Here is a 13,399-nt window from a genome sequence, read left to right as displayed (position 1 = left end):
GACAAAGGTGGCCGGATGCCCCACCCAAGGTCCATATCCAACCCATGGCATATATACATTTATCCTTCCACTGACATATTTGTCACACCATTGGAGCCACAACAGATTGAAGTCCATGCTGCGCCCACCAAAATGAGGTTGTGGCACATATGAAAACACCAGATTTCTGGTGTGTCTTTTAAACTCCATGTGGCTGAGGTAGCTAGATGCCCTACTCAGGGTTCAAATCTGATTAGTGGTTTATAAACATTTGTCTTTCCATTAACTTCTTTGTTGCATCAATGGAGCCCCAACAGATTAAAGTTCATGCTACCCCCACCAATATAAGGTTAGAGCATAAGTAAGATAAAAATAGGTTTCTGGTGTACGTGTGTCTTTCATGTGAAGATGGCTTGATGCTCTAACCAGGGTTCGAATCCAACCCATTCTGTATGTACATCTGTCTTTCCATCTACATATTTGTGACATATCAGAGCCATGCAACTGGCACTGAGATGAGGCTGAAGCACGGACGAAAGTACTAGATTTCTGGTGTGCGTCTCTTACGGCCCTCATGAACAAAGTTGTCAGATGCCCTACCAGGTGGCCAGAAACCCTACCTAGTGTTTGAACCCAAACTGTGGTGCATACAAATTTCTCCTTCCACTGACATACTCTTCTGTCATACAGCTTCTCAAATTTATGTGTGATATTTACATTAAACATGTCCTGGGTCATCTTATTCCATTCATCCATCATCTGTATACTATACAAGTATTTCTTAACAAGCTTCATTTAATTTTATAATATGAATGTGTATGTACATATGCAGGTCTGGATGCACCGCAAGGGACAGTCATGGCATGAGCAAGATAGACTATCAAAGTGACAGAAGGAGGCTCAAGAACCCACAGGGAGGAAACAACAAGGCTTAGCTAGCCAAAACACAGAGAAACATACTTCTAATATCTTTACTTATAAGATGAAGCCTGCTAAGGAAGAAATCTGAGTAGAAAAAATCTTCATAATATAATATTAGGTTGTATATTAGTCATAATTCAAAACTTATATATGCTTACTAGAGTACCTTACCTATCACGAAAAACAAACACCTTTTTTGGAAATAATGGAAAACTCTTGAATCACTGATTATGAATTTTCATCTTTAGCTGACTAAAATTTTACAAGAATTATAGAGCAAAAAATTTGTTAAACTAGAATCAACATACCTTATCCAAATTTATTTCGTTGAATTTAAACCACTTGCCAATGAAGATGATCACAGGTCGTCCAAACTTATCCACACCGCATTGATACAGACAACCAATTCCAGAAACTTCACTTAAATCCTCATTTTTGGCTCGCCTCAACAGACGCTCATACCTGTCAAAAAGTTTACAGTTACTTAATGAAATATCTGACTAAGAATGTACCATGCTTAAAACATCATAATCTATATCAATTTCTTTATTCAAGGGAGGTTACAAGAGACCCTCAAATATTAAGGTCATCATTATCATCATAACACTGCAGACCTTGCAGAAAATTACAATGAAAAATATGTCAAAAGTGATTTGGATGAAATATAAGCATACCATGTATTAATGCCCTCTATGTTAAAAGTTAATAAAAATTCTATTTGCTTACTGTTTGTGTGCTATGAGGAAAGTTTCATGCTCATGTTGCCCTGTCTCTTTCCCTTGTATGTAAATATGTTCCATATTTTTACTCCAATTTACAAATGCTGCACACACAAAAGAGAGCCTGAAGCTTCTAGAAATAGTGGAGGATGGCCCAGCCTGAAAATACTTAATAGCAAATGTATGAAAGAAGAGCATAGTGGTGTTATTACTAAACCCATCCCTAACTTTATGTGGGATCACAATATGCGTTTTCACTATTCTGTGAAGAACCTCTTTTTATGCTGTCAAGTTTTGCTACTATGCAGATGTGTGCAGTTGAAAGTGTGCTAAAACTTCAGTGAGGGTTGGTGGGTGGAGCAAGCACTGGTCCTAGGTGGAGCACGCCAAAGTCCTGCCAGCAGGTAACTCTTACAGTTACCACATTGTGTGCAGGACTGTGCCACTTGTGCGATTTAGATATACCTGCTATTGTAATTTCCTACATTCAGCTGTGTTTGAGTTTGTTAATATGGCATCCAAATGTCCAGTAATATCTTTGTGTCAATTCCTAATGTACTAATATGATGAAAGTCTAGTTGAAATACATATGGGGCATTATATCTTAACCTGTTGCACATATCCAATTTTTCTCTGTTTATTAGTTGACTTTCTATGATTTCTCTTTGTGTAAGGTTTTCATAGAACATAACCCCTACATAAAGCAAGGGATGGGTGTATATAATCCTCAAAAAAATTGCAACTAACCAGAAGAAATACACAATGATAATAAAAGAACAATCAGGATGGTAAATGAAGCAGTGAAACATTCACTTCTTAAGAGATGGTGAATTACTGATAATGGGGGATTTCAATTATAAAGAGACAGACTGAGGGAATTTGGATTCTCATGGTTGGAAATCAAGGAGACAAAATTTTAGAGTGTATCCAGGAAAATTTCCTATACTAGCATATCACAGAACATGCTAAGATGAAAGGGACTGATACACCCTCATTACTATTCCTTATCTTCACTCATATTGAGAACATTATATATGATGCACCAGTTGGAAGAAGTGACTGTCTAATGCTCATGTTTGAAGCTATGGCAAAGATGACAATATAAGAGAAGAGGCAAGACAGGATGTAGAGGCGAGAAATAATTATGGGAAATAGAATCCAGTAGGCAGAAAACACTGTGCTGAGAGGTTCTGTGAAGTTTACAATGAAGTAGAGGCATGGGTACCTCAAACCTCAAAAACAGAGGGAATATCAATAAAAAGAAGGAATGGTGTAATTAATAATGTCATAAAGCAGATGGCATTCTAACCTGCTTGCATATGCAATGTATAAGAAAGCATGGAACATCTATAGCAGGATAGGAAAAGAGGAACAAAGAAACCTAAAGAGAATATTGTGGACAAGGTAACTGAAAATCCAAAGCTATTCCATAAATTTAATAGGAGCCAATTGTTAGTTAAGAAGTAGCTAATCAGGATGGTGGATTCAAAAGGAAATATGGCAAAGGACAATGAAAAGATATGTGAGGAACTGAATAGCAAGTTCAAAAGTATTCTCACAGTGGAAGACACCAAGGAGATAGAATGGGGAGGAGGTTCTAGAAATCATTGAGACATCTAGAAAAGATATTAAAGAATGCTAAAAGAACTTGACCCACATAAGACTCATGATCCTGATGAAATTTTAATGTATGTGTTAAAGAAGTGAGTAGATATGCTTGATAGACCTTCTGAATTAATTGAAGATGTCACTCAGGAAAGGTATGGTGCCAAGGAGGTTAATGGTATGAGGAAAACAAAAGAACAAATGGGAACATCGGTGAAATGGGTAGTGGTAACAAGTAGGGATGAGAGGAAGAAGAAATGGAGTGAGTATTTTGAAGAACTGCTGAATGTGTTTGATGATAGGGTGGAAGATGTAGGGCATTTGGGTTGCGGAAGTATGCAAAGGAAGAGGGTTATGGAAAGTGATTTGGTGAAGAGCAAAGAGCTGGTGAAGCCTTGAGTAAATGAAATCTAGCAAGGCAACTGGAGTGGATGGTGCTGCAGTTGAATTTCTCAAGAAAGGGTTGATTGTGTTGTTGATAGGATTTTCAGCCTATGTAAGGATCATGTTGAGGTGCCTGAGGATTAGCAGAATGCCCGTATAATGCTAATGTATAAAGGCAAAGGGAACAAAGGTGGGTGTTTGAACTACAGCAGTATAAATTTGTTGAGTATCCTTGGTATGATGTATGGGAGAGTGGTGATTGAGAGGGTGAAGGCATTTAAAGAGCATCAGATTAGGTAAAAACAATGTGGTTTCAGGAGTGACAGAGCATGTGTGGACCATGTGCTTGCTTTGAAGAATGTGTGAGATATACTTAGATAAACTGAGGGATTTGTATGTAGCATTCATTGATGGAGAAAGCATATGACATAGGGTTGATAAAGATGCCTTGTGGAAGGTCTTATGAATGTATGGTGTGAGAGGAAAGGTATCAGAAACAGTGAGAAGGTTCCTGGTGAAGCTGGGGGTGTGTAATATCACCATGGCTGTTTAATTTGTTTATAAATGGGGTGATGAGGGAGGGAAATGCAAGGGTCTTGGAGAGAGGGGCAAGTATGCATCTGCAGAGGGTTTGGGGGCCTGTGAGTAAGTCAATTGGTGGCAGATTTGAGTAAGAAACAGAAGTTAGTGATTACTTTGGGAGAGTGTGAAAGGAAGTTGAGAGTAAATGGAAAAAAAAAATTATCAAGTTTAGCAGGGCAGAGGGACAGGTTAGTTTGGGGTGTGAGTTTGAGAAGAAAATTTGGAGGAAGTATAGTGTCATAGATACCTGTGAGTGGAAATGGCAGAGAATGAAACTATGGAAGTGGAAGTGAGTAATACAGAAAGTGAGGAGGCAAAGGTTCTGGGAGCACTGTGGGGTGTTTGGGTTGGATTGGTATGTGAAGTCAGAGAGAGTCATGGATTTAGCGAAAGACAAGAGGTAGCAAAAGCATTAAATAAGATGAAATGTGGCAAGGCGGCAAGGCAGCTGGAGTGAATGGTATTGCAGTTGAATTTCTTTAGAAAGTGGGTGAGTGTGTTTCTGATTGTTTAGTTTGGGGTTTTCATTATAGATAGGGATCATGGTTAGGTACCTGAGAACAGATAGAATGCATGTATAGTGCCAATGCATAAAGGCAAGAGGTGTAAAGGTGAGTGTTGAAACTACATAAGTAAAAGCTGGTTGAGTGTATCTGATAAGTTGCATGAGAGAGTAGTGATTAAGAGGGTGAGGTAATGCACAAATTACCAGACTTGGGAGGAACAGTGTGGTTTCAGAAGTGGTAGAGGATGTGTGGATCAAGATTTTGCTTTAAAAAATTGTGTGAGAAATACTTAGAGAACCAGAAGGATTTATTTATGGCATTTATGGATCTGGAGAAAGCACATTATAGGGCTGATAGGGAAGTCCTGAGGAAGGTCTCAAGGATATATGGTGCAGGAGGAAAGCTTATACAAACAGTGAATTTTCATCAGAGTGTAAGGTATGTGCATAAGTAGGAAGAGAAGAGAGCGAGTGGTTTCATGTGAAGGTTGATCAGCAGCAGGGGTGTGTGATTTCACAAAGGCTTGTTTAATTTGTTTGTGGATGGGGTGGTAAGGAAGGTAAATACAAGAGTCTTGGAAAGCTGGGGGAGTGTGTAATCTGTAGGGTATGAGGGGGGCTTAGGGTAAGTCAGTTGTTCTGATGATATAGCACTGGTGGCTGTTTTGTGAGAGACACTGCAGAAATTGGTAACTGCAATTAGAACAGAGTGTGAAAAGAGGAAGTTAAGAGTATTTGCATATAAAAGCAAGGTTTTTAGGTTTAGCAGGATTGAGGAACAGGTTTGATGGGGTGTGAGTTTGAATGGAGAAAAGTTGAAGGGAGTGAAGTGTTTTAGATACCTGAGAGTTAACATGGCAGCAAATGGAACTATGAAAGCAGGAGCGAGTCATCAGGTAGGCAAGGGGAAGAGGGTTCTAGTAGCACTGTTGAATGTGTGGAAACAGAGGTCATTATTTGGAAGGCAAAAATGGTTATGTTTAAAGGTATAGTAATCCCAGCCATATCATATGGATAACAGACATGGGTTACAGATGTGCAGACAAAGGATGGATGTGCTGAAAATGAAATTTTGTTGGACAATATGTGGTGTGAGGTGGTTTGATCGAGTAAGTAATAAAAGGGTAAGTAAGAGGTGTGGTATTCGAAAGAGTGCAGTTGAGAGAGCTGAAGAGGGTGTGCTACAATGGTTTGGACAAATGGAGTGAATGAGTGAGGAGAGGTTAACAAATAGAATGTATGTGACAGAATTGGAGGGAACAGAGAGAAGGGGTGGACCAATTTGGAGATGAAAGGATGGATTGAAAAAGATTTTGAGTAACAGGGGCCTGAACATGCAAAAGAATGAAACAGAATGAATTGGAAAGATATGCATACAGGGATTGACATGCTATCGATGAACAGAACCAAGGCATGGGAAGCAGCCATAGTAAACCATGGGAAGGTCTGTGGGGCCTGGTTGTGGGGAGCAAAATGTGGTTTTGGTGCATTACACATGACAGTTTGAGAATGTATGTGATCTTTCTTTGTCTGTTACTGGCACTATCAAATTAATGCTAGAAATGGTGGTCAAGTCTGAAGGAAAAATAGTAAATCATTTATAGTTTAACATATTGATATACAAAGTGAATACCTATGTATCATAGTTCATACATGATGAAATATATCAATATATCAGTATGTTTTTAAAAATAAATGGCATACTTTTCATGGTCATGTCCCTTTAACAGTTTGAGTAGCCTGTACCTTTAATGATGATTCCCATTAACCTTTTCTTTTTTCAGTTCACCTATCATGAGTATGGAAAGGAAGAAGACAACAACTCAGGATGAAAAAGATGCTCTCGCTTAAGTAACTAAATTCTTCTAAAATGTTCTATTTACAATTTTGTAATGAAAATTCATTCATCTCATTTTAATGATTTCGAACTTTATATTACTTTATTCATTTTATATACTTAATCGCCATCTCCCACGTTAGCAAGGTAGCGCAAGGAAACAGACGAAAGAATAGTCCAAACCCACCCACATACACATGTATATACATACACGCCCACACATGCACATATACATGACTATATATTTCAACGTATCCATACATACACATACACAGACATATACATATATACACATGTACATATTCATACTTGATGCCTTCATCCATTCCTGTTGCCATCCTGCCACACATGAAAAAGCATCCCTCAACTCCTAGGTGTGCGAGAGGTAGTGCTAGGAAAAGACAAAAAGGCCACATTCATTCACACTCAGTTTCTAGCTGTCATGTTTAATGCACTGAAACCACAGCTCCCTTTCCACAACCAGGCCCCACAACACTTTCCATGGTTTACATCAGATGCTTCACATGCCCTGGTACAATCCATTGACAGCACGTCGATCACAGTATACCACATTGTTCCAATTCACTCAATTCCTTGCACACCTTTCACCCTCCTGCATGTTCAGTCCCCATTATCTCAAAATCCTTTTCACTCCATCCTTCCACCTCTAATTTGGTCTCCCACTTCTTCTCATTCCCTCTACCTCTGACACATATATCCTCTTCGTCAATCTTTCCCCTTTCATTCTCTATACGTGACCAAACCATTTCAACACACCCTCCTCTGCTCTCTCAACCACACTCTTTTTATCACCACACATCTCTCTTACCTATTCATTACTTACTCAATCAAACCACCTCACACCACACCACATATTGTCCTTAAACATTTCATTTCCAACACATCCACCCTCCTCTGCACAACCACATCTATAGCCCATGCCTCACAACCATATAACATTGTTGGAATCACTATTCCTTCAAACATACCCATTTTTGCTCTCTAAGATAACATTCTCGCCTTCCACACATTCTTCAACGCTCCCAGAACCTTCGCCCCCTCCCCCACCTCGTGACTCACTTCCGCTTCCATGGTTCCATCTGCTGCCAAATCCACTCCCAGATATCTAAAACACTTCACTTCCTCCAGTCTTTCTCTATTCAAACTTACCTCCCAATTGACTTGTCCCTCAACCCTACTGAACCTAATAACCTTGCTCTTATTCACATATACTCTAAGCTTTCTTCTTTCACATACTTTACCAAACTCAGTCACCAGCTTCTGCAGTTTCTCATCCGAATCGGCCACTAGTGCTGTATCATCAGCAAACAACAAGTGACTCACTTCCCAAGGTCTCTCATCCACAACAGACTGCATACTTGCCCCTCTCTCCAAAACTCTTGCATTCACCTCCCTAATGACCCTTCCATAAACAAATTAAACAACCATGGAGACAACATACACCCCTGCCACAAAGTGACATTCACTGGGAAATAATCTATTTCCTCTCTTCCTGCTCGTACACATGCCTTACATCCTCGATAAAAACTTTTCACTGCTTCTAGTAACTTACCTCCCACACCATATATTCTCAATACCTTCAACAGAGCATCTCTATCAACTCTATCATATGCCTTCTCCAGATCCATAAATGCCACATACAAATCCATTTGTTTTTCTAAGTATTTCTCATCTACATTCTTCAAAGCAACCACCTGATCCACACATCCTCTACCACCTCTGAAACCATACTGCTCTTCCCCAATCTGATGCTCTGTACATGCCTTCACCCTCTCAATCACTACCCTACCATGTAATCTCCCTGGAATACTCAACAAACTTATACCTCTGTAATTTGAACACTCACCTTTTTCCCCTTTGCCTTTGTACAATGGCACTATGCATGCATTCCGCCAATCCCCAGGCACCTCACTGTGAACCATACATACACTGAATGTCCTCACCAACCAGCCAACAACACAGTCACCCCCTTTTTTAACAAATTCCATAGCAGTACCATCCAAACCCACTGCCCTGCTAGCTTTCACCTTCCGCAAAGCTTTCACTACTCTCTTCTCTGTTTACTAAACCATTCTCCCTGACCCACCCACTTCGTACAACACCTCAAAAACACCCTATATCTACCACTCTATCATCAAACACATTCAACAAACCTTCAAAATACTCACTCCATCTCCCTCCCGCTTCACCACTATTTGTTATTACCTCTCCATTAGTCCCCTTCACTAATGTTCCCATTTGTTCTCTTGTCTTATGCACTTTATTTACCTCCTTCCAAAACATCTTCTTAATCTCCCTAAAATTTTACGATACTATCTCACCCCAACTCTCATTTGCCCTCTTTTTCACCTCTTGCACCTTTCTCTTGACCTCCTGCCTCTTTCTTTTATACATTCCAGGTCATTTCCACTATTTCCCTGCAAAAACCATCTAAATGCCTCTCTCTTCTCTTTCACTAACAATCTTACTTCTTCATCCCACCACTCACTACCCTTTCTAATCTGCCCACCTCCCACCTTTCTCATGCCACAGGCATCTTTGGCACAAGCCATCACTGCTTCCCTAAATACATGCAATTCCTCCCCCACTCCCCTTACATCATTTGCTCTCACCTTTTTCCATTCTACACTCAATCTCTCCTGGTACTTCTTCACATAAGTCTCCTTTCCAATCTCACTTACTCTCATCACTTTTTTCACCCCAACATTCTTCTTTTCTGAAAACCTCTACAAATCTTCACCTTCACCTCTACAAAATAATGATCAGATATTTTTTTAATCACTATTATCATTATTATTATTATTATCATACTTAGTCGCTGTCTCCCGTGTAAGCGAGGTAGCGCAAGGAAACAGACAAAATAATGGCTGAACACACCCACATATGCATGTATATACATAAACGCCCACATATGCACATATATGTACCTATACATTTCAACATATACATACACAGACATATACATATATACACATGTACATATCCATACTTGCTGCCTTCATCCATTCCCATCACCACCCAGCCACACATGAAATAGCATCCATCCCCTCCAGCAAGCCAGAGCCATGAACAGACAAAAAAAGCCACATTCATTCACATTCAGCCTCTAGATGTCATGTGTAATGCACTGAAACCACAGCTTCCTTTCCACATCCTGGCCCCACAAAACTTTCCATGGTTTACCCCAGACGCTTCACATGCCCTGCTTCAATTCACTGACAGCACGTCGACACCAGTATACCACATCGTTCTAATTCACTATTCCTTGCACGCCTTTCACTCTCTTATATGTTCACGCTCTGATTGCTCAAAATCTTTTTCACTCTATCCTTCCACCACCAATTTGGTCTCCCACTTCTCCTTCCCTATACCTCTGACACAAATATCCACCTCTGACACATGTATCTCTTTGTCAATCTTTCCTCACTCATTCTCTCCATGTGTCCAAAAGCATTTCAACACACTCTATTCTGCTCTCTCAAACACACTATTTTTATTTCCACACATCTCTCTCACCCTTTCATTACTTACTTGATCAAACCATCTCACACCACATATTGTCCTCAAACATTTCATTTCCAACACATCTGCCCTCCTCCGCACAACCCTATCTATAGCCCATGCCTCACAACCATATAACATTGCTGGAACTACTGTTCCTTTAAACATACCCATTTTTGCTCTCTGAGATAACGTCCTCACCTTCCACATATTCTTCAACCTTCCCAGAACCAAAGCTCCCTCCCTCACTCTGTGACTCACTTACACTTCCATGGTTCCATCCAATAAAACACTTCACTTCCTCCAGTTTTTCTCCATTCAAAGTTACCTCCCGATTAACTTGTCCCTTAACCCTACTGAACCTTATAACCTTGCTCTTATTCACATTTACTCTCAACTTGCTTCTTTCACACACTTTACCAAACTCAACCACCAGCTTCTACAGTTTCTCACCCAATCAGCCACCAGAGCTATATCATCAGCAAACAACAACTGACTCACTTCCCATGCCCTCTCATCCACAACAGACTGCATACTTCCCCCTCTCCAAAACTCTTGCATTCACCTCCCTAACAACCCCATCCATAAACAAAGTAAACTACCATGGAGACATCATGCACCTCTGCTGCAAACCAACATTCACTGGGAGCTGATCATTTTCCTGTCTTCCTACTCGTACACATGTCTTACACTCTTGGTAAAAACTTTTCACTGCTTCTAGAAACTTACCTCCCACACCATATACTCTTAAAACCTTCCACAAAGTATCTCTATCCACCCTATCATATACCTTCTCCAGATCCATAAATGCTACATACAAATCCATCTGTTTTTTAAGTATTTCTCACATACATTCTTCTAAGCAAACACCTTATCCAGACATCCTCTACCACTTCTGAAACCAAACTACTCTTCTCCAATCTGATGGTCTATACATGCTTTCACCCTCTCAATCAATACCCTCCCATATAATTTCCCAGGAAAACTCAACAAACTTATGCCCCTGTAATTTGAACTCACTTTTGTCCCCTTTGCCTTTGTACAATGGCACTATACATGCACTGCCAATCCTTAGGCACTTCACCATAATCCATACAACCAATCTACAATCAGACACCCTCTTTTTTGAAAATTTCATTGCAACACCATCCAAACCCGCCGCCTTGCCACACAACCCCAACCAAAACACCCTATATCTGCCACTCTATCATCAAACACATTGAACAAACCTTCAAAATATTTACTCTGTCTCCTTCTAACTTCATCACTATTTATTACCTCCCCATTTGCCCCGCTCAATGATGTTCCCATTTTCTCTCTTGTCTTATGCACTTTATTTACCTCCTTTCAAAACATCTTGGTAAAGTGTATGAAAGAAGAAAGCTGAGAGTAAATGTGAATAAGAGCAAGGTTATTAGGTTTAGTAGGGTTGAGAGACAAGTTAATTGGGAGGTAAGTTTGAATGGAGAAAAACTGGAGGAAGTGTAGTGCTTTAGATATCTGGGAGTGGATTTAGCAGCAGATGGAACCATGGAAGTGGAAGTGAATGACAGGGTGGGGAGGGGGCGAAGGTTCTGGTAACGTTGAAGATGTGTGGAAGGCGAAAACAGCATCTCAGAGCAAAAATGGGTATGTTTAAAGGAATAGTGGTTCAAACAATGTTATGTGGGTGTGAGGCATGGGCTATAGATAGGGTTGTGTGGAGGAGGGTGGATGTGTTGGAAATGAAACGTTTGAGGACAATATGTGGTGTGAGGTGGTTTGATCGAGAAAGTAAAGAAAGGATAAGGAAGATGTGTGGAAATAAAAAAGTGTGGTTGACAGAACAGAAGAGGGTGTATTGAAATGGTTTGATCACATGGAGAGAATGAGTGAGGAAAGATTGACAAAGAGGATATATCTGTTAGAGGTGGAGGGAACGAGGAGAAGTGGTAGACCAAATTGGAGGTGGAAATATGGAGTGAAAATGATTTTGAACGATCAGGGCCTGAACATAAAGGAGGGTGAAAGGCTTGCAAGGAATAGAATGAATTGGAACGATGAGGTATGCCAGGGTCGACGTGCTGTCAATGGATTGAATCAGGGCATGTGAAGAGTCTGGGGTAACCCATAAAATGTTTTGTGGGGCCTGGATGTGGAAAGGGAGCTTTGGTTTTTATGACAGCTAGAGACTGAGCGTGAACGAATCAGGCCTTCATTGTCTTTTCCTACCACTACCTTGTGCAAGCACGGGAGGAGGGGGGTGCCATTTCATGGCACATGAAATTTTCATGTCAAGTGTCATTTTCATGGCACCGAAACCATAGCTCCCTTTCCACATCCAGGCCCCACAAGACTTTCCCCAGACACTTCACATTCCCTGGTTCAATCCACTGACAGCACGTCAACCCCAGTTACCACATCGTTCCAATTCACTCAGTTCCTTACATGCCTTTCACCCTCCTACATGTTCAGGACCCAATCACTCAAAATCTTTTTCACTCCATCTTTCCACCTCCAATTTGGTCTCCCACTTCTCCTCGTTCCCTCCACCTCCGACACATATATCCTCTTGGTCATCACATTTCCAGAACATCCTCCCTCCTCCGCACAACTCTATCTATAGCCCACGCCTGGCAACCATACAACATTGTTGGAACCACTATTCCTTCAAACATACCCATTTTTGCTTTCCCAGATAATGTTCTTGACTTCCACACATTTTTCAAAGCTCCTAGAACTTTCGTCCCCTCCCCCACCTTATGATTCACTTCTACTTCCATGGTTCCATCCGCTGCCAAATCCACTCCCAGATATCTAAAACACTTCACTTCCTAAAGTTTTTCTCCATTCAAACATACCACCCAATTGACTTGTCCCTCAACCCTACTGTACCTAATAATCTTGCTCTTATTCACATTCACTCTCAGGTTTCATTTTTCACACACTTTACTAAACTCAGTCAACAGCTTCTGCAGTTTCTCACCCAAATCAGCCACCAGCGCTGTATCATCAGAGAAAACAACTGACTCACTTCCCAAGCTCTCTCATCCACAACAGACTGCATACTTGCCCCTCTTTCCAAAACTCTTGCATTTACCTCCCTAACCAACCCATCCATAAACAAATTAAACAACCATGGAGACATCACGCACCCGTGCCGCAATCCAACATTCAATGAGAACCAATCACTTTCCTCTCTTCCTACTCATACACATGCCTTACATCCTTGATAAAAACTTTTCACTGCTTCTAACAACTTGCCTCCCACACCAAATATTCTTAATACCTTCCAAAGAGCATCTCCATCAACTCTGTCATATGCCTTCTCCAGATCCATAAATGCTACATATAAATCCATTTGCT

General features: G+C 40.5%; 1 protein-coding gene across 1 annotated transcript in view; it reads right to left on the bottom strand.

Moving 5' to 3' along the window:
* Positions 1–13,399, bottom strand: part of Gdap2 (ganglioside induced differentiation associated protein 2) — a 695,029-nt gene that overhangs the window by 151,968 nt on the left and 529,662 nt on the right. Inside the window, exon 9 of the mRNA XM_071679390.1 lies at positions 1,209–1,362. Coding sequence (XP_071535491.1) covers positions 1,209–1,362 — 154 coding nt within the window. The remainder of the gene's footprint in view (positions 1–1,208; positions 1,363–13,399) is intronic.

Source organism: Panulirus ornatus, chromosome 29, assembly GCF_036320965.1.
Source record: "Panulirus ornatus isolate Po-2019 chromosome 29, ASM3632096v1, whole genome shotgun sequence".
NCBI classification, from domain to species: domain Eukaryota; kingdom Metazoa; phylum Arthropoda; class Malacostraca; order Decapoda; family Palinuridae; genus Panulirus; species Panulirus ornatus.
This window is presented reverse-complemented; position numbering and strand designations above follow the sequence as displayed.